General features: G+C 36.6%; 1 protein-coding gene across 1 annotated transcript; it reads left to right on the forward strand.

The window, feature by feature from the left end:
- Nucleotides 1-13,894: 13,894 nt before the first annotated feature.
- On the forward strand, nucleotides 13,895-22,293 carry LOC109101776 (polyunsaturated fatty acid 5-lipoxygenase-like). Its single transcript, XM_042754386.1, is given in 15 exon segments — nucleotides 13,895-14,081; nucleotides 15,695-15,887; nucleotides 16,042-16,120; nucleotides 17,642-17,761; nucleotides 17,910-18,028; nucleotides 18,238-18,284; nucleotides 18,287-18,412; nucleotides 18,594-18,728; nucleotides 18,846-19,049; nucleotides 19,273-19,359; nucleotides 19,809-19,978; nucleotides 20,089-20,204; nucleotides 20,362-20,462; nucleotides 21,031-21,201; nucleotides 21,723-22,293. Coding segments are annotated over 15 exon segments (1,995 nt in total). The 5' UTR covers nucleotides 13,895-13,934; the 3' UTR covers nucleotides 21,903-22,293.
- The last annotated feature ends 1,414 nt before the right edge of the window (nucleotides 22,294-23,707 follow it).

Genomic DNA, 23,707 nt, shown 5'->3' on the forward strand with positions numbered 1-23,707 from the left:
ATGAAAAGCTACACTGCACTTTTACTGAGGTGCCCTGAAAAAAAGCTAACTGTTTATTCATGGGAGACAGATTAGGAGATGAGTACAAGTGTTACATGGTTTAACAACAAATGTCTTCTGTGTTCTTGTTTTAGTTAACATTGTTAAAGTTGTCAGTAAAGCAGAGACTTTATTGAAACATAAATAATATAAGCTTAATAGATATAGACATATATATAAAAACAATTTAGAAATATCCAATCTAAAAACATTGAGTTTAAACAAAAGAAGAAATGATGTTTTGAATTCTATTACCTGGTCATCTCCCGCTGCACCCGGCTTTCCGTGTTATTTCCATAATCATGACTCTGCAATTTAGGAGAGGGGGAAAAGGTTGTTGCTCTGGGTACACTGGGCCCAGACTAGGAATAATGTACAACACATATCAATTATAGCTATATCATGTTTAACTTTCAAAGATATCCAAATTATGCCAACGCTACACTAACAATCATTTTATTTAGGAAGTATTGCGAACGCTGCAACATGTAGGAGGGTTGGGGGTTATTGTAGGGGTGCAGTTCTTCTTGCAGCCTCTGTCATAGAGGAAGTTTGAGTGGCAGTCATATTTTTAGTAATAAGGGATAAAAGATTGACCACTACTGACTCCACATCCTGTAGTTCCTAGGAGAAAAATAACATTCTCTGTTATGGTGGCAAGCAAATGCATTCATAATTTACCATAACACATTTTATTTAAAATCTGCCAATAACATTCGTCCATGTGATTTCCTTCACACTGATGCTAAAAGGACGGCAACTGAAGAGCATCCATGAATTGAAGGTTAAGGATGCATAGCCAGCTAGCTAGCTATATTGCTTTTCTTTTCTTAATACTAGTGTATGCATGCATTGTTGGAGAACTGCCAACTACTATTGTGTTTTTTTTTTGTCTAACGACTGAAGATAATCTACCAGCCATTTCCATATTTTACCAGCATTTGGCTGGTGCTAATTTTGCACCCTGTGTACAATATTATAACATGATAATACTATACTGTTGCTATAATAATACAATACAATAATATATATATGCAATTGCAATATAGCAACTAACTACATGTCAAAGCAACGTTAGTATTTGGACAAACTAAAGATTAACTTTACTCTTGAGCTTACACCTTTCAGCAACATGTTAATTATAATGTTGTATTGTAGCTAGTATGCCACACCACCAGACTGCAGAGCAGCTTTCCCCCCAAGCTATCAGGCTATCAAACTGATTCATCCTCAGCACTGCTTCATTGATTATAGTTTATTTCTGGTTACCATTTTTTATAATTGATTCTGTATTAATGTATATTGTCTTGTGTTGTATACAAAACACAATTTCACTCTATAACTTGTTATGTTGTGACAATAAACCTTTCTACTTACCTAGTATTCATAGGGTTACCCTTTTGGCATAGTAACTGGATTTAATTCCAACAAGTAACCAGTATCACCCTAAACTTCTCAAGATTTCACGAACCAAATTTAACGAAAATCTGTTTTAAATTCAGTGCTGCATCACCCAATACTAGAAGCTCCAACGTGGCGGGCAGCCAAAAAAGGTCAAATCCATTGCGCCCATCGATGATAACGTTAATGTTACTTATAAAGGGTTGAACTTTTGACCACATTAGTGGTTAGGTTGTCATGACAACAATGTTGAACACTCTTAAACATTGATTGATTAATTGAGGTTAACATCACTGAGCTTACTAGCCTTGTTAACGTTTAACATTATCCATTCCACTGTAGGGTTGGCTACACTCGTAGCATTTATGTTAAGATAGTTTAAAATGGTTCTTTTTATTTTATAGCAGTTATACTCACTGGACTTTGGTTGGGAGTAGAGGTCATCTTAATTGAACAGCATAGAAGTACAGTATTGTGGTAACGGTTAAATAAAGTATTAATTACGCTTTAAACGTGCCAGGAAAGCTGCAGGAAGAGGCCTCTGCCATGGGATAAAAACTAACATTAGGTGTAAAAAAAAAAAACCTTGGAGTGAACCAACTGAGGAGAGGGGGACAAGGGTCCATATCAATGTGCTAGTTAGATTTATCGAAATATGATATAGGCCTACTACTGTATCAAATATAAAAGCTTGATTGTGATGAAAATATGTTTCATGATCTTTCAAATGTTAATTAGTTTATACAGTAATTTGTGATGTACAACTTTGGTAAAATATATATATTTTTTCTTTCTGGAAAGTGTTCTCCCTCTATCCAATGTGTCCTGGTTGACTGTTTCTTTAGGGAATTTTTGTTTTTAGATTGGTGGAAATAGTATTCACTTTCTTTAGACTACCTCAGTAAAAGTAGTACGACCAGACTGTGAAAACACTGCATGACAAGCAAAAGTCCTGCATTGAAAACCTTACTTAAGTGAAAGTAGTAGTGACATTCACCTAAACTATGAACAGTAAAAAGTCAAAATGCAGTATAACAACCCCCTCATCAGTGTTTCATAACCATTATGTTCTTTTGTTATTGTTAATCTGCATTAATGTGCATGTTGGATTTCAATGCTGTAGCCTAGATGTTTAAGGTTTAGCTCATTTTTTATGCTTCCTCTATAGATAGATGGTTTCATATCTATCTATATAATGATATAGTATGTAGGTAGTTGCCAGTGTGTGATGAGCATGCGTGGCACAACAATGGGCAGCAACACAGTGACACCTGAGGGAAAAGACCGTTTTGCCTGTTACTACTAACTGTAGTTTCTAGATTTCTGTAGATTTGTAAAACCTTTATTCTGTTAGTGAAAATACTTTAGAGGGGAATATATATCTGATAAACCTGATCAAAAACCACTATGGCAAAAGCCCTCAAACATGGACTAGATTGCACCAGAGAGGTTTAAGATGCTGAATTGACATAAGACAGCAACGTCACTATCCATGCGATTTGATGGTAATACAATTAAAAACAATATGCTTGATGACTAAAAATAGCTATTTTGTGTGTGGATATAATAAAGACACAGGTTTAAAATTCATAACAAATTTAATAACAAAATGGATAAAGCCATCAAGTTCTTAAAGGAACACTCCGACTTTTTGGGACTTTAGCTTATTCACAGTATCCCCCAGAGTTAGATAAGTCCATACATACCTTTTTCATTTCTGTGCGTTCTGTAAGTGTTATTTGACGCACCCACCGCTAGCCTAGCTTAGCACAAAGACTGGATGTAAATGGATAATGGTAGCATAGTAATCCCAATAAGTGACAAAATAATGCAAACATTTTCCTATTTACATGTTGTGATCTGTATAGTCACAGCGTGTACAAATAACAAGGCTATATGAGACAGAGACCATTTTTAATCGTATAAATACTGGGAACTATATTCTCACTAGGCGTAGGAGCACAGCTTACGTTACTTGGGCGGAGTGGCTACTTGGGCGGAGTGATTAGCGCAGCACACGAGACGCCCTGTTGATGGTTCCGTAAACAAAACAAACGTGACTAACTAGCTAGACGTGACTCGTGATCATGGCTGACTTTGAGGAATTGTCAGACTCAGAGGAATTTTACTGTGTATCAAACCAAGATCCAGAACCATATAGTTTTAAGCCAGAATACACAGACGAGGAGTTACAAAGTGCTGTAGAACACTCATCTCATCCTGATTAATAATTATCACAGAAAATGTATAAAGAATTATTACAGGAATTGATATATTTGAAATGCAATTTATTACAGCTGACAAAATATATTCAACAGCATATATATAATACAGTAATGTTAGATAATTGCATTACAATAGCCAAGAATATGGGGAAAGAAATAGCATAAGGCAAATAGTTTTTGCACAATGAACCCACAGACAGTAACGTTAGCCTACTATTTCACAAACATTTTCTCAAAAAAGAAAACTGCCCATCCCGCTCCAATTCATTAGCAAGTTGAATGTATTAGTCCTGAGAGTTACATTTAGCGCCGCTCATTTGTTATTGAGCGATACAGTGTGTTCATGACAACACAATAATAACAATAAAGGGGATACACGGAGCCCCTATTCACGTAATAGTGTCACTACTAAGGTTATATTACATTAGCATGGCACTTTTACAGTATGGCTAATGTTAGTCATCTCAAAACATAACGGAACACTTACCGCAGCAACAGGTGATCCAATTTGTCCTGTCTTTATTATCGATGGGATGGCTGTATCCTTTATCACACGTTTCATGGTCCGTGTGGCAACTTGCATTTTTTCAAAATAGTCGTCTACAGTAAAATGTTCAGAGCAAACGAAATACTTCGTGATGGTGTTTACAGGTGTGTTTGGAACTATACCCAGAACAAGTAGCCATCGATTCATCAGGTCAGCGTTTTTGGTTGCAATTCTATGAAACATCATAGTATTACCTGGTCTCCCCTGTTTATTGTCGCAGCTCTTTACAATACAGCGAACACCCATGATTGTACACTATAAATTTACTATCGAGGAATTGCTGACTCTATTACTCCAACTCTGAGCGAACTCTCTGCTCCTCACCACGGCGCAACTCGAGTGCTGCGCTAATCACTCCGCCCAAGTAGCCACACCGCCCAAGTAACTTTAACTGTGCTCCTACGCCTAGTGAGAATATAGTTCCCAATATTTATATGATTAAAAATGGTCTCTGTCTCATATAGCCTTGTTATTTGTACACGCTGTGACTATACAGATCACAACATGTAAATAGGAAAATGTTTGCATTATTTTGTCACTTATTGGGATTACTATGCTACCATTATCCATTTACATCCAGTCTTTGTGCTAAGCTAGGTTAGCGGTGGGTGCGTCAAATAACACTTACAGAACGCACAGAAATGAAAAAGGTATGTATGGACTTATCTAACTCTGGGGGATACTGTGAATAAGCTAAAGTCCCAAAAAGTCGGAGTGTTCCTTTAAAATAACTCCAGCACAGAGAAACAAACAAAAAAACAAACACACACACACACCGCAGTTTGGCAGGTCTGGAAACAATTTGGGCCACCTCCGGTCCGGATTCTGCAGACAGAGCCGGGAGAGGGGGGAAGACATGAGCACATAGCTTTCCGAAACACTAGCAGGTTGTTTACCAGACAAAGGCTGCAAGACAACAGCGCAGCTCTGTGTTGATCAATAAAGAGTAAATGTGATGATACACAGGGCAACTTTTTGAGCAATGTTTCTGGGCAATGTTGCCATTAACGGTCAACCAGATGAGACACAGGGCCCACGACCGATCTAAATTATCCAGATAGCAATGTTTTGTATTTTTTCAATGGGAAAGTGCCCAAGCAACAATCACTCGGCAAGACTGCCCAGCAACAATGCTTAAAAAGTTGCCCATGTACCATCAGCTTCACATACAGTCAACCAGCTGAATTGGCACTGATAATAACTTAAATGACAGCATGACTATGAGGGGTTGTTCTAGTTAATGTTAATGCTATGTTCAGTGTGTCATTAACTTACATATTTGCCATAAATGCTACGGGGACACAGTGCCGATACGTCCCCAGCGAACGTTTATTTTGTTGCTGTTGGCACATAATGTGCAAGAACGGCTAACGTTAACTGTATGTGCTGTTGTTCTATGCTGTAAACACATGTTTGGTTATAGCCAGCTATAGCTAAAGCTAAATGATATTATTAGGCTAACGTTAGTTGGACAAGTTATGGGGTTAACTGGCTAACGCCAGGCTGTTGGTGAGCTGGTTTCTGGGCAGTTTTAACAATAGTGCATAACGTTAATGTACTGGGGTGTGATAAAGTTATTCTTTAAATGTCGTACAGCTACTTAGTCGAGCGACCGCTTACCTGACAAGTCATCTTGTGAGCGTCGGTCGGTCCGTCTTTTCCCAGCGCTGCCCAGGCTCTGTCCGCCTGTCAGCGCTGTGACACCGGCAACGGTAAATGGCAGTGAGCCCAGCCCACCCATCAGAGAAGTGTCAGCTCTTATTTTGAAAAGGGCTTATTGAGGGGTCGTGACATCACATTGAAGCAATACCCCTGATTGGCTGACTACACGTGTGGATCGTAGTCACACACTCTGCGGAAAGATAGTGCCAAAAAGATCTGTAGACGTGTGCAGAGGGATCTGTGAATGCCCTGTGATCTGCAAACACAGATTCAACACTTGCACGCTGAGCTTTGCACAGAATGTTTAAGAATGTCTTTTTACAGTGGTTTGAAAATACAAGTTAGACCGTGTTTGTTTGCAAATTGTGAGGAGGGCATTTGTAGATTTTTTAATGGAAAAAACAGCGAAACAGCTGTGCCAAAATTCTGAAAACAAATGCAACACAATCTACAAACAAATAATGACCCTCATGCGCAGACAAATCACTTTGCATTCATTCAAATTCTGGTTGTCAAGTACAAGTCACTGATTTCTATTTGTGAATCATGAAGAGTCTGTTTGCGGATTTTTTTATATCTATTTGTAGATTGTGTTTATAAGTTGTAATATGTATTTTCAGGGAAGTCGCGGCCTAATGGTTAGAGAGTCGGACTCCCAATCGAAGGGTTGTGAGTTCGAGTCTCGGGCCGGCAGGAATTGTGGGTGGGGGGAGTGAATGTAAAGCGCTCTCTCCACCTTCTCTCCATGACTTAGGTGCCCTTGAGCAAGGCATCGAACCCCCAACTGCTCCCCGGGGCGCCGCAGCAGAAAATGGCTGCCCACTGCTCCAGGTGTGTGTTCACAGTGTGTGTGTGTGTTCACTGCTCTGTGTGTGTGCACTTCGGATGGGTTAAATGCAGAGCACGAATTCTGAGTATGGGTCACCATACTTGGCTGAATGTCACGTCACTTTCGTCACTTTCGTATTTGTGACTTTTAGTCTGTCCATTTTCAATGGTTTTGGCATCAATTTACCCCCACAGATATGATATTTAAATTATATGTTACATGTTATTTATATGTTATAGATATGTTTTTTCAGGGAGGAGTCGGGGTGGAGATGCACGTACGCACAATCTTCCCCTGACTGGGATTTATAAAGGGATTTTTGCACAGATTCTGGCTTTTGTCCCTACATACACTTTTAGGATGAAATCTACGGAGAGTTTTATAAATGAGACCCCAGAGCTTTAAACCTTTACTGATTTTACTTTTATATGTGTGTCTGTTTGTTATGTGTTTTGAGAGAGAGATATATATATATATATATATATATATATATATATATATTAGTGGTGGGCATAGATTAATTTTTTTTATCTAGATTAATCTCACTGTAATTTTGGAATTAATCTAGATTAAAATGGCTCATTTGAATTCTGCCGAAGGCATTCAAATTATGTTCAATAAGATGTACTTGTTAGTACTGATAGAGCTGTGCTGCACTCAAACATAGTAGTTTGACGACGACTCTTCCCCTGCGCTACATTGCTTGGCCCGGCATCTTCCGCATTAGCTAAAGGATGCTTTGCGTTTAGGTGGTGCTTGAGACTGGAAGAACTCCTACAGTAAACTAATTCCGCATTGCACAAGTTGCAAACAACCTTACGTCTGTTTCACACATACTCCGTCTGCAGTGTGTTGCTTTTTTTTTGTGTGTGTTTTTTTTACGCACCCATGTTAACGGATTCCAGCGTTCATGCGGTTGTGTTCCGTCAGTGCGTTCCAGGAGCGGTGCGTCTGCAGCAGTGCAGCGATCGTTTACGTACCGAGTCTATTTTTGCTGTGCTGCATGCGCTGAATTAAAATGACAGTGCATTGTTCGCGGTAAAAATTAACATGGATTGACACGAAAATGCAGTAATTTCACAATGAATGTATACTAATTAAAGCCTACTGTGTTTCACATGCAACACATGGGTTTTTGGCTAGGTTTAAAACAAGAAAAGTAGGCTAATTGTTGTGTTTAAATGTTTTGCCGCTTGCTTGAGCAGCTTATTATACAAACCTAGAAGTCAAATGCATGAATAATATGTTGTTTATATTTATTGAGTTTAAACTAATGTCAATGATTCTGAAAGACTGTTACTGTTCTGTGATGAGTCACAATTTTTTTTTATTTTTTTTTACATGGTTTGAAATATAGAATGATGAACAAATGTTGTGTTTGTAGACTAAACAGCCGCGGATCAGTAGCGGACTGCAAACGCGTCCTGTGTGAAAGCACAATGAGTCTGTGCTGCTTCTGCACCACATACGTAACGCACACGGACTGCATACGCACTGCAGACGGAGTATGTGTGAAACAGGCGTGAGTCTTGTCGAGGTTTTTTTTGGGAAGCTTGGTAATTTCACAGTAGTTCGAAGACTCGTTCTCGCCCCCTACAGTGCAATTCGTCTAGGTATACATCCGCACTAAACTATCGCGGTGAAAGTCATCAAAGCTTGCGCAGTATAGACCCAGCTCCCAACCCAACTTTGAGAATAGATTAAGGGCGAGATTTTTTTATCGCCCGATAAGAGTCTCACGTTAACGCAGCACGTTAACGCCGATAACGGGCCACCACTATATATATTTAGAAAATATTTACATGTATATACATTTATATATTTATATTCTTATATTTTATATTATATATAAATATATTTAATATATAAACATAACATATTCTTCTTAAATATATACATGCATGTGTGTGTATTTATATATACATAATAAATATACACAGTATACACACATATATTATGTAAACAAAACTTTTATTTTGGATGTGATTAATCGTGATTAATCATTTGACAGCCCTAATATATATATACATAATACAATCTGATGTACAATTAGTGAATAAAGTTTAATTTACTGCAATTACAAAATTTGGAGTATAATGAAGTTAGGTGTGGGCAAGTATGGTAACCCATACTTGGATGGGATTGATGCAGAACACAAATTCCAGGTGCAAACACAGTTAAAAAACTTAATGGCTGGCTAAATGGCTTCTTTATGTACAGCAGTGGTGCTATATAGCACCTTAACCACCCCAAAGAACCGCTGAAGAACCTTTTTTTTTTTTTAGAGTGTAGGACACATCCTTATTTGATAACTGTTTTATTTCCTATTTTGGTTTATGTATATGCTTTTTTTTTTTAAGAATAGCAGTTTTATATTTTCAAAGCATTGTTAGATGCCACTGTTTCCTGTCATAGCTATGCAAAGATTTGATTTCAAAACAGTATCATAGCTATTAAAACAGTTGCTTGTTATGATTTTAAATCAGTATTTAACCTCAGAACGATCTCAAAGTAAGAAAAGGTACTGAAGTCTTTGAAGATTTTGTGGTGGCTGTGCTTTAAAATTTAATTATTATAATTGTAATTCAAGTGAAGAAGGTGTGACAGTAATAAATGTTGAGTATTGAAAGGTTAAACCTGCCCACTTTAAATGTTTCAGAATGATTAACAGTTGAAAACAGTTAGAAATCTAGAAAAGTAGTCGATTGTAATCAGTTACATTATTTTAAAATTCAAATAGTGTAACTTGTATTCTGTAACCTATTAATTTTCTCCAAAGTAACCTTCCCAGCACTGACCGTGTTTCCCAATACCTCCTTGTTTTTCTTGAAAGTCTAGATACAGTTATTCAGAAATACAACTGAACAGTTGACCGTTTTGTAAAATCCCACAATTAACTCTCAGTATAACAAGGAGTGGCCTTTTAACACAGAAGATGTCTATATGGGCAAACGTGAATATACACAAAAGTATGTAAAAACTTACACCCACAATTTCATTCATTCTTGTAAGAATCAAAATGGCACGTGAAAATGAGAATTAAAAAATAGTATTGCGATTACAATATTGTGAGCTTTTAAATTAAAAACATCTAGACAGAGAAGCAACTTTACACATATAAGAGGTTGTTTCTTTCTTAAACTTAAATAATTGAACTGAGCAAATAGATTTGCAACATTTAATAATTATAGGGTGAAATAATAAAAGCAGTTTGCAGCATTATTGAAATATATGAGCCTATATGTTTAATTACAAATGTTTCAATTCTTCCAACAGAACCTCAGCAATAAAAGTCTATCTTCTAAAATAAATAATTAAAATAAAATAAAAATATTCACGCTTTTTGTTCACGCTTAGTTTTTGCAATAAGCAGTAACATTCACCAATTAAACTATGCTTTAGACAAAAAATGAGTGAAAGTTAAAGATTCTTCAAGGCAGACTCTGATGTTTGTGAACACTTTACTGGCAGCACTGTGGGCTGTTTGTTTTAAACTAAGAAAAGTGTAGTGTTTTTTCCTTAAAATAAATTTAAATCTTTTTTCCAGTGATATTGTTATTTGCTATTACATGGCCAAAAACTCCTAAGTACCTTGTTTTAAAAGAAACCATAACTAGGACTTCAGTCTTAAACAGACATGAATAGCAATCATTAAAGTTTAAGTATGTCATTTTCCAGAGCATGCTCAAAAACAGGGATGACGGGTAAGAAACTAGTTTAGTGCACATTTAGTTTAATTATTATGTGATTCTTTTTATTCAGACTTGTTAGATGTTGTTTATTATCACCATTTATCTACTTCATATTAATGTTGACACTGAGCACTATACATATTTTAATCATTTGCAGTTGTGTGTGAGGGGGCGCTATCTAAAACCTCTCCTATATGTACCAACAGTGCATTCGTTTTCTTTCATACAGTAAATCACTCTGTACAGTGTTGCCCAATACCTCCATGATTTTCTTGTGTAGTCCAGGCAGAATGATTCAGAAATACAACTGAAAAGTTCTGTTTCATACAAACTTACACCCACAATCAGTAATATAAGCAATGCGATTGTTCAGTACAGAAGATATCTATATAGGCAAACGTGAATATACACAAAAATATGCAAAAATGTTTTCATGCGTAACAATGCAGTTTGTAAAACTTCATACAAAGATGTGTGTATATTTTCTGCATTCACACAGCAGTAGAATGTGTTCTAACCAATATTCATAAACAACACTTTCCATCATCAGGTAATTATTGTTTTAAGAACACATGTATATGTAATTTCAAAGAAGTGAGCAATTACAAACATCTCACTATTTATTTGAACATTGACTTACAGGCTACACATGCCAGATCTTCAATTTGAGAATTATGTTATGAGCTTTCAACACTGTTTATGTTGATCAATTTTAATGTGGAAATGAGACATTGTGTTACACAAAATATGTATTTAATTCTTTTAGTTCAATTTGATACTTCACTGAAACCTGGAACAATTAGCAAATTCAGATGTGCCTGTCGGGTTTAAATTTGTCATCCAAAGTGAAGATTCACGTCATTTAAAATTTACTTCCAAGTGCTTCTCACTCTTACACTTAAATGTGGAGTCTTTATCAGAGGATGTAAGACATTTTTGCAAGGCAGTACATATCATTTTTTTCTATGCAGTTATTGTATTGTAATATAAAACTATTTCTGGAAAACAAAGATTACAAACAGTTACCACAATGTTAATGCAAGAAACAGTGATGACATTTCAGGCATCAATATGACATTTTAATTGGACCTAAACACTGCAGATAGCAGGACAAGATATTAATAAATAAAGCTACGAAAATAAATAATGAAATATTTGTATTCAGAAGCAAAATAACATTTCACCAAACATTTCTTTCTTTTCTACCAGAAATACTATTAACCTCACTTTCTTGCTCAGAGCCTTCAGTATTTCCATCACAATGTTGTGAGTTTTGAAATTGGAAAGATCAAGATGGAGGAAGCAACTTTAGTTAAAAGAGGCTGTTTCTTTCAGACCTGACCAAATTGAGCTATTGGCTCTTTAGTTTGATTATTTAAGTTTGAAAGAAACAACCTCCCATTTTAAAAGTTGCTTCTCTGTTCTCTGCTTCTCATGATTTATTAATTCATTACCTCCTATTAAGTACATTGTGTTCACAATTTACTAATCTGTTCTTTTCATTGAATGATTGGTGAATTTGTGCAGAGGCTTCATCCCCATTACAGTCCTGTCACACTTTCATAACAGCGGGAATAAATTAGTAAAACATGGGAACAAATTGTTAATTTGTGGACATGATATAAAAATGTCCCGCATGTCTTCTCTGGGGCTCCGTAGTTACTTATGAAAATGTTAACTTCAGAATACAGTATTTTCACAGGCATTCAGATATGATTGATTCACTTACCAAATTTCAGTGACTATTCTAAAATATAAGACATCAATGTTTCAAAAGTTTAGGGCACAGAATAGGACACATGCTTATTCAATAACTGTTTTATTTCCTATTTGGGTTTATGTATATGCTTTATTTTTTTAAGAATAACTGTTTTATATTTTCAAAGCATTGTTAGATGCCACTGTTTCCTGTCATAGCTATGCAAAGATTTGATTTCAAAACAGTATCATAGCTATTAAAACAGTTGCTTGTTATGATTTTAAATCAGTATTTAACCTCAGAACGATCTCAAAGTAAGAAAAGGTACTGAAGTCTTTAAAGATTTTGTGGTGGCTGTGCTTTATAATTAAATTATTATAATTGTAATTCAAGTGAAGAAGGTGTGACAGTAATAAATGTTGAGTATTGTTAGGTTAAACCTGCCTGCTTTAAATGTTTCAGAATGATTAACAGTTGAAAACAGTTAGAAATCTAGAAAAGTAGTCGATTGTAATCAGTTATATTACTTTAATATTCAAATAGTGTAACTTGTATTCTGTAACCTATTTCTTTTCCAAAGTAACCTTCCCAGCACTGACCGTGTTTCCCAATACCTCCTTGTTTTTCTTGAAAGTCTAGATACAGTTATTCAGAAATACAACTGAACAGTTGACCGTTTTGTAAAATCCCACAATTAACTCTCAGTATAACAAGGAGTGGCCTTTTACCACAGAAGATGTCTACATGGGCAAACGTGAATATACACAAAAGTATGTAAAAACTTACACCCACAATTTCATTTCATTGCTATTAAAATATTGTGAGCTTTGAAATTAAAAACATCTAGACAGAGAAGCAACTTTAGACATATACGAGGTTGTTTCTTTCAAACTTAATTGAACTGAGCAAATAGATTTGCAACATTTAATAATTATAGGGTAAAATAATAAAAGCAGTTTGCAACATTTTCATAAGATATTAGTCTATATATTTAATTATAAATGTTTAAGGTTTTCCTGCAGAAAACCCCAGCAATAATTGTCTATCTTCCAAAATAAATAAATAAAATAAAGCGGTGTTGCCATTTATTGTAAATGATCACTGTCAGTTTGTGTGTCATATTAACTGGTTACTGGAAAACCATTTTTGAGGCACGCCAAACGCTAAACTCGGCAATATAAACATTATTAATTAACACTAGCCTAAAAAAATCATTGTCTTCTTATAAATATTTCTACAAATAATGGTGTCTCTCACTTGTTGGTAATATTTAATATGTGCAGAGTATCTATGATAATGTGCAGTTTATTGTTGTTAAGCATCTCATCTGTATTTATTTCTAAGTGAATTTGAAGTTAAAAGGTGATTCTTCATCTCATTTAATTACTGGACACTGAGCACAGACTCCTGCATTACAGCTCATTAATTTATTGCATTGAAATATGAAGATTATGCATCTAATTTTTACCCTTTGTTTTGACCCACATATACTGTTCATTGTGACAGAGTATTTGGAATGTATTATATCCACATTAAATGACACTCTTATATTTCTCCACATTTAAGGAAGCTAATTTTAAATTGCAATTATAAAAGCTTATCAGTGACAGGTGATTGATCGCCTGAACCACAGGAATACCACTACATCTGTGCCTACCTCACGTGAAACAGTGCACATATTCAGGTATTTACGTGACGTTTCTGATTGGTGGACAACACCCACATTATGATGTCACAGGAGGTGGAGCAAATGTATATGTGTCGGAAGTGAACATTATATAAATCTGAGTAGGAATAAAGCTGAGGATCTAGAGATCGTACATCCTTCCACACAGACACAATGCTGACCTACAAGGTGACTGTATATACTGTTAGACAGTTCAGTTTTGAGAAAATGGACAACATTTACCTGACGCTGCTGGACTCAGAGAAGCAGAGCAGTAAAAGAACCCTGGTGGATCAATCCTGGTTTTCTCGTTTTAAAAAGGTAAGACCTTTGAAGATTTTATATTTTTATTTTAGCAGTTGTTATTATTATTATTTTGATCATTTCACACACACACACACACACACACACACACACACACACACATACACATACACACATATATATATATATATTAGTTTTATACAGCTGGATATTAAGTTTAGTATTTGCCAATTTCTGCTTTCCCAATAAATACATTTATTACGGTTTTATTATTCTAACCAGTGTTCATATGCTTAAACATTAGGGAAATACCCTGTCAGATAACTGCACTTTCAGTTTGGTGTTTAAATATCACACTTAAAATACATTTTAGTGAGGACTTCCCAGTCAACCTCCTATTCAATATTAGTATACCTTGAATTTCAATACTTCATTCATTCATTCATTCATTCATTCAATTCATTGCTTTGCATTTTGTTAAACTTTTTCTCAAATGCCCTATTGTTCTTCTAAAGATTATTATTATTAGGAGCCAAGCACTAAAGTTACATAGGCACATTAATTTTCTTCCTCTTCTTCTTCTTTTCTTCCTCTTGAAGTCTATGGCAGCACATAGAGCCATACATACAAAAGTTATTACATTTGGCACACAGACAGAAGACAGTCTGAACTGTTACTTTTCTTTATTGTCGTGAGACTGGTCTTGTTAGATTCTTTGGGACATGCCGAGAACAATGATACCAATTACACCTTAGGCTACGTGTCTTTTTTTTAAGCTAACATTGTCTGTTTTATATTATAATCCTATGGAGTAAACTGTGTTTTCAAAAAAGTCCTGAGCGCTTTTTCAAACACCATCGCCGGCGTCTTTTTCTGCAGCTCAGAGTGTCTTTTTAAGTTGAAAAAAAGTTCAACTTTTCTCAAAAAAGAAAAAAAAACGCCCCACTGTACGTCAAACGCCTTTTTGACAGCTGACCAATGACAAGCGAGTGGCGAGTCGTTTCCATAACAACAAAAACAACGGAAAATAAGGAGAAGATAGATGGTAGACAGATTGTACTAGTTTCGGAGCACAAGGAGTTAACTAAATTGTTGGAAGCACCATACAGTTTTCTTCCCCGTCTAATGTCGCGCTCCCACAAAAACGTCGTTGTGAACCGACATCACCCTCCCCGTTAACTTCAAAAGCCCATATTTCCGTAGCACACAGCGCTAGGCTACCGTTGCAGCTATTGTTATAGAAACAAAACAAACCCTCAGTTGCTATTTGTAAGCAAAACGCTGCCATTGTTTTATTTTACTAAGCGATCTTGTCAAAAAAGACGCCAAGAGTGAACACGACTTTAGCCGGCTAAACTTGCTGTTTTGAGCTTTCTTGAAAAGCCATCATTTTGGATCATGTGACCAATTTTCACAAAAATCGACTCTGGTCGACTAAATCTGATGCTATACATTTTGGCGTATTAACACCTAACTTTGTCACCCCACACTGACCAAAACACATCTATTTGGTCACAGTGCCACCTATTGGTCAAGTGATTGTATTAATGTTATTTAACAGTTTAGCCTAAAAACGTCTCCAATTTAATAAAGTCTGCAGAGATATTTTTTGTTGTTGTTGTATTTTTTCCCCCCACATATAACATGTCTAATAAATGTTATCATTAAAGGAGTTCTCCCTTGACATCCATGTGGAGAAGAACATTGGAAACATTGTCCAGGTGAAACTTGAAAAGGATCATCACAATCATCCATGGTTCTGTGAGCATATCAAAGTGCAAACCCCCTCTGGAGACTGCTTTGAGTTCCCCTGTTACTGGTGGCTAGTGAACGAAAATGAAGTGATGATCCGAGAGGGCACTGGTATGTACAGACCCATTTTTTTCATTATCCAGTTTTTAATAAAGCAGTATTATTTTTATTGTTGTTTAAATTTCAGTTGTGATTGAGTCATGTCTTAAATGCTGTTCTTTCTATGTGTTATGTGTGTGCCATCTATTTCCTCACGTTCATTTAGCTCGACTGCCTCAGGATGACACCAAATCTTTTCAAGAGCAAAGAAAAGATGAACTGGAATCGAGACAGAAAATATTCAGGTTTGATGAAAGAGAGTTTTTTTGTTCCTCCCTAGACACAGTTCAGTGTGCTTGGCACACAAATATTAAGCACCGTATCGGTCCAATTAAGACCAGGAAATATTTTTTAAAATTCACCTGTATTATATGAATTAGTTTGTAATCTGGGGTCAGTGGAAGAAAATGACAAGGGACAAATTAACCTTTTCTAGACTAAATTTATAATGGGGTAAATAAAGGCACTTTTACAACATTTCTCTGGTTTCCAATTAGCCGATTTCACAAAGACACCACTGCAGAGAAAGTGACTTCGCTTACCCAGTTGCAGCTGTTGTTTTGGCCTTTCCACAAATAAAGTTTATTTTTCTATGACTAGAAATTCATTTCTTTTTGGTGTAACTGATCCAGATACTCTGATCACCAACTTTACATGCTCAAAAGTACCGGGTGTTTTGACTTTTGCCAGCTCGCATTTCTTTAGCACAAATACTGTCATCTAACAAACCAACCTGTCCTCCAACTAATACGCTCGTATAGGTCGTTTGTCCAAATCCCTGAAATACGACCCATCAGAGCGTATACTACAATTGCGCCCCTATCGGCAAAAGGTCGTTTTCATATTAATGTTTTGTACTCTTTTATTTGCGCTGTGATTTGCGTCTCGTGTAGCTCAGTTGGTAGATTATTGCGTTTACCTTGATATGCAATCATGCTATCATGGGTTCGATCCCAGAGAATGGACGTGCACGTAAAATGTATATGCTCAATAAATCATAATTTAGCATGATTTCTGTGAGGGTTAGGTTTAGGGGGGTGGGGTTAGGTGTGGTCATTCGAAGGGATAAGCCACCTAGTAAAATATGTACGAATTACTGTGAGATCTGTGTAAAAAGTCCACACATTGCATTTAAATAAACGTGCGTTTTGATTGGTAATGACGTTATACGTCATTTCATGACGACAGACGCAACGCGATACTGTCATTATTTTTACGCTAGATTTCATACGCCCGCTAGAGGCCGCCCTTAACTTTTAAAACGTAAATATAGGTCGTAATAAGGTGCTTGCACAAACGACCTATATGGTCGTTTTTTGTTGGAGGACAGGCTCAACAAACAGCTCATCAACAAGAAATTAATGGAAGCTGTACATATTCCTAAAACAGTGATGATGTGCAATGATTCTTCTCAGAAGTGTTAAGATACATATTACAATTGACTTAAGAATTATTCGGAGCTAGATTTATTGAGTTCTCTGTGACTTAATGCCTAAGGGAATTTGTTCAGATATTCCCTACCTTGCTAAAAGACTCATTAGTCGCCATGCCCCAAACTCAGACCATTAGTTGAGATAGAAAGTAATGTGTTGGGCTTAGACAAGGAAGATTTCCATTCAACTCAAGGGAAGTACAGTATTTGAACTGGACACTGACCTGGATCATTGCTTCTTGGGCACCCACATTCTGGCTCTTGAAAACACTTCCCTTTAAATATAATTCTTGGTGTAACTGTACAAGTAATGTTGTCATTTTTCTTGTTGAAGATGGAAGGAATGGAGCCCAGGCCTCCCTATGAGCATAGACGCCGATGTGAAGGATCTTCCTAAAGAAGTTCAGTTTGATGTAAAAAAAGAATTCGACTGGTACTACAATTTAGGGAAAGTGTAAGTTTGGGGGACTGTGTCATAGCCACAGTCCTTGTTGATTTGTTAAAGAATTTTCCCTCAGTTTTTCAGAATGAAATTCAGCACAAATGCAGTACCATAAAATTGTGTTCATGTTTCTAACTATACTGTATGCACTCTGTTTCAGGGTGGTGTATTTTGGTCTTGAGAAATTTCTCGGAGTCTTTGAGTCCTGGAAAGACATTAAAGATATTGGACAGATACTTGAGCATTTGGGAACTCTGGGCCACAAGTCCGCAGTACTAGGTTTGGATGATTTCTTCCTCTGTCATGAATGTTTGTTCTCTTTCAACGGAACTTGATCTTGTTTCCTTTTCAGGAAACCATGTTTACACAATGATTGTTTGTCAGTTTTCTTATTTTAAACAAAAACTATATATCCAAACACAATTGTTGCGGGAAACCAGTAACGCCTTTGACATTTGACTCAAGTTTCTCTTTTGTAATCTGGACAGAGAACGTGATGCAAAACTGGAATCAAGATTACATGTTTGGCTATCAGTTATCAGGAACGGCTGCAATCCTGTCATGATCAGGAAGTGCATGCAACTTCCAGACAAGTTTCCAGTCACACACGAGATGGTCGAGGGCTGTCTGAAGACAGGACACACACTACGAGAGGAATTACAGGTCAGACTCAGAAACAGTGAAACATAAATCGCTTGAACAGCTGGTCAATTATCAAATCCAAGATTTGCTTGTGTTGTGACCTCCTTCACATATTCAGTTTATATAAAAGACTGAAATCAGTGTTATTTTAACCTACAAACCATTTATTCTAAACTACTCACCCATGAACACACGTTTACAGGCAGGAAACATCTACATAGCAGATTATGAAATACTGAAGGGAGTGCCAGCATCCAGCAGCCAGCGCTATCTGACTGCACCCATCTGCCTACTGTACAAGAATGATCTGAACCAAATTGTACCAATCGCCATTCAGGTATCTGTCTCATATAGAAACAGTATCAAATGAAAACATAAATGAACTAAAAATAAAAGTCCTTTTGCAGTGAAGTAGATACAAATGTCCAGTTTGCCTTTATTATATCTGAATCAGCTGAGTCAAACCCCAGGGGAAACAAGCCCGATCTTTCTCCCAAGCGATAATAAGTTTGACTGGATGCTGGCCAAGATGTGGGTGAAATCCTCTGACTTCAATGTACACCAGCTGGTCACACACCTTCTCAAGACACATCTGTTCTCAGAGGTTTTTGAAATGGCCATATACAGACAGCTTTCTGCCGTCCATCCCGTATACAAGGTACCTGTATTTCAGTCATGATATTTAGATTCAGTGCTAAACTGCAGATTGTGCTTTCATGTGTCAATGTAGGGTTGCTGGTTTTGATATCCTTGCCTTTTTTCAACCAAAAGCCTCAAGAGCACTACATGAAAACCACTTTTGCTGTTTAACATTATGCTTTTTGAATAATTTATAAAAAATTATTTAATGCACATTTAAATGCATATTTTGCTTCTTACAGTTATTGATGCCTCATGTTCGTTTCACAATTGCAATCAATGCAGAGGCCCGAGAAAAGCTCATCAGTAAAAACGGGATCTTCAGCCAGGTAGCTTTACAGCTAATTTAATATATCCATACACAAACAGCATCTGGTCAAGATCCAGAGCCATTCTATTCATATTTGGTTATTTGTCTTTGTCTGGCAAGCCATAATATCTATCTGTGATATAGGTTTAAAGATGCAAACGGTCTTAAGAAATCTTTATCATTATCCAAGTTTTTGGCTTGTGATAGTGTCTTTTTGCTGAATGCTCTTGTTAAATACATAGGCTTCATTGTATTAATTTGTAGTTAGCTGGTGTTTGCTTTAATAGACCGTGTAACCCACAGACCTATTCAGCTCCTAAATATCTACAAGTGCAAAAACATCCACCAGAATACCAGAACTTCACCCATTATCCCCTAGATGGTCACATGACTAAATAAATGCTTACAGTCTAGCTAATTTCTGAAAATATTTAGGCAAAAGATTGACTGTATTCTTGGTATCCAAAGGTTGGTAGCATCAGTGGAGATGGGATGGGGAAACTGATACAAAATGCCATGGAGACTTTAACCTACAAGTCCCTGTGCTTCCCTGAGGACATAAAAGCTCGAGGAATGGAAGATGTGCCCAAATACTATTACAGAGACGATGGAAAGATGATCTGGGAGGCAATACACTGGTAGGTGGCAGGGTATCAACAGTTCAGATCCAGCACTGCTACTGCAAAAACACAAATTAGTCCACATTCGGGCCAATGAGTATTTTTTCTTTCTTTCTACCTCTCTGTAGCTTTGTTTCTGCTGTGGTCAAGATCTACTATGACAGCGATGAGAAGGTTCAACAAGATGAGGAGATTCAAGGATTTGTTAAGGATGTTGCCTGCTCTGGCATGAATAACTCTGCCAGTGAGTACAAGTTCAAATTATCAAAATGTTAGTGTGTGTGTTAGTCTGCACAAGCATGCATGATTGTTTGTAATGTATATTCAGCATGCATCTTTGTGTGTATCAAGTTACATTTAAATCTGTGCACAAGTTAAATGCGTACCGCCATTGTTTACAGACTTTCCAAAGTCTCTGGAATCTCGAGAGCAGTTGGTCGAGTACCTGACTGTCGTGATTTTCACAGCTTCAGCACAACATGCTGCTGTCAACTTTGGACAGGTGAGGTTATGCACACGGCAAGAGCGTTTAAACGATTAGTTCACCCAAAAATAAAAAATCTGTCATTAATTACTCACCCTCATGTCGTTCCAAACCTGCAAGATCTTCATTCATTTTCAGAACACAAATTAAGATATTTCTGATGAAATCTGAGAGCTCTCTGACCCTCCGTCGACAGCAATGATCAACGCACACAAATGTAGCAAGTTAAAATAGTCCTTGTGACATCAGGGGTTCAATCGTAATTTTACGAAGCTACGAGAATACTTTTTGTGCGCAAAGAAAACAATAATAACATGATTTATTCAGCAATTCTTCTCCCCGAGTTACCGTCTTGGGCATGCGTCGCTTACATGACGTGGAAGCAAGCACATGCATCGTGAGGACTCTCTACAATGGCAGCGAGGAGAAGAATTGTTGAATAAAGTCGTTTTTTTTTTTTTTTTTTTTTTTGCACACAAAAAGTATAAGTAATTAATGACAGAATTTTCATTTTTGTATGAACTAACCCTTCAAAACTGATTCTGGATAATATCTGTAAGCTAATATTGGAGAGTTTGTGTTCCAGTTTGACTGGTACGCCTGGATCCCCAACAGTCCTTCCACCATGCGCAAGCCGCCTCCCCAGAAGAAGGGCCAAGTGGATATGGAGTATATCATGGATAGTCTGCCTGACCGTGATTGTTCCTGCAAGGCTCTGGCAACAGTTTGGGCCCTCACTCAGACCGAGAACAATGAGGTTTGATTTCTGATTCGCATTCGCTTTTCACTTGAAATTGTAGAGAACATGGCAGCAGTCTAGTCTACACAAATGTTGTCAGCTCACTATAACAAATTGCCACCGTTCTCTAATTACAAAAATGTAGTACAATCAAATTGGCTGTACAAGTCATTTTGACTCATTCTTTTAAAACTTTAAAAAATATTACAAGTTGAATCTTATATATTGAAATTAGTCAAATTATTTGGATGAGATGAAGTGACATGACGTATTGATCAATCATTTGCATTGATTTGTAGTGCTGATCTGCAGTTCTTATCATGTTACCTCATAATTTAACAAGTTCTTTAAAGAAACACGGCAAATTCTTCCAGATATTTCAATATTATGAGTATATTCTTTTCTGGGGTGTTTTATACGCTTCTCTTCTCTGAGTGATTGATAGTAACCAAGGGGGTGGAGTTTAGAGATGAGTCAGTTTACCTTGTAAAAAGAATGAAAAATATTTTTCTGGTTTCTGAAGAACTTTTTTTTCCCAGCTGTTCCTAGGCATGTATCCAGATATGTACTTCACAGAGCAACCAGCGAAGGAAGCCATAAAGACTTTCCGCCATAAACTAGAAGAGGTGACCAACATCATCAAGAACCGGAATGATGAATTGACATTGGCTTACTGTTATCTGTCCCCAGACAAAATCCCCAACAGTGTTGCAATTTGAGAAAATATTTGAAGAAACATTTTGCCAGCCCTAATCATAGTATTTACGGCCAAAGCATGCTTGTTTGTGGTGTGTTTTAGGTAATCGTTTCACCTTTTAATTTTTTACCTTATTGATATCTAACATCTGTATGGATTTTGCACTGATCATGTTTTGCTGTTTGGAGGGAATATATTTCCAGCTTCATTTCTTTTGGTATGTGGGAGGTTTTCTCTGATAGAGGTTAGCTGATAAAGGATTGCAGTCATGGACATGAAATGCATGTTTTATGAATGCTGCAAAGGAAGTGTTTTAAGATTGTAAACATCTTTGACTGCACTTCAGATAGTGGTTATGTTTGTTTTTCCTGGGAATTTTGTTGGTAACTCTCACAATAAAGAAAATTTAATAAAATAAAGAGAAATCATGTCTTCATTACATCTTATATCAAGACTGGTTTTCTTTGTGATCTCATGACAACTGCCCCACCCCCCCCCAGGTTTGGAAATACTATAAGTTAACTGTCATTATTATAAAAATTACTATTTATATAAACTTATTTAAATAAAATTACTTATTCTGCTTGCATAATCCTTGGGAATACAACTTTGCAAATACAGACAATGTATTTCAGGCAGACAAATTAAAAACAGTTTCCTGCACACCTGGAGATGCAGTGGCCTGCGGATGGCACTTAAAAGAGCCTTGGGTTCACTTTAATGGTGGGTTAGGGGGCGTCAACCAACGCTCAACAACTTGGGCAAACTTTGAGTCATTTTTTAAAGGACAGGAGGAGAGCACAGCAGAGCAAAACTCCAAGCATTTTAGGTAAATATCATTTATGACATTTTATTTGTTGTATCAGAATGACAAAGTTCAAAGCTCAGTAACAAATTGCGATTGAAAATTCAAATGCAAATTCACCCATACTGCACATTTGTAGGAATAAACATGAACAAGAGAAACAACATACTTCCCAAAATTATAGTTTTGGGTTCCTCCTCAGAGGAGTATATTTAGAAATCACTGTGCAATGTACCATCATTACATCTATTTGACATCAACACTCTTGGATCATCTTCTGAGGGTGAACTGATGGAATATCTATTTTTTTTGTGAGTACCTGAGTATCTGTGTGTTCGCTCTAATGGTATAAAGTACTATAAATTACTGTGCAATGCTCAATAATCTTACAATTCTATTTATTTATGCACCATGCGTCACAATCATGGATGTTTCTTCATCATCTTAGGAAGATGGAGGAGGCTGTCAATAATTTGATTATGTTTGGTATACATTGTCATATGATTTTCAGACACTTCTAGAATAATACAACTAAAAGAAGATGAAGAGCATGAGCATGTTTAAACGACATGATCTAACAACAGTCAAAAAGCAACAGTTCACATTATTATGTTACCAATAATCACATATTACTGTCTGGGAGACCCTGAACAGCCCTAAACGAACAGCGTACAAGTGTTAATATAACACTATTATAATGCCATGGTTTCAAAAGTAAATCCCACATTAAAAAAAATCCCACATTTTCTCATAACCATCAGATTGGCAAATAAAAGGCTGTACAGTCGCTCCATCGGTCCGGGTAAAAAGGTGTTGCCTAAAGCTGTGACTTATAGAGTAGAGGGAGACAAGATTATTTTTACAGAGACGAAAATGCACCACAACAAGCTGCCTCACCAATGGCGAAAATATCAGCTCCTGGTCAATGCTGTTTTATTCAACACCAGACACATATAAAGTGCACATCAAGTTCCCAGGATTAACCATAGAAATGTAATTTTATAAATGAATCTGGATTTTTT

Source organism: Cyprinus carpio, unplaced genomic scaffold (genome assembly GCF_018340385.1).
Source record: "Cyprinus carpio isolate SPL01 unplaced genomic scaffold, ASM1834038v1 S000006503, whole genome shotgun sequence".
Lineage (NCBI taxonomy): Eukaryota > Metazoa > Chordata > Actinopteri > Cypriniformes > Cyprinidae > Cyprinus > Cyprinus carpio.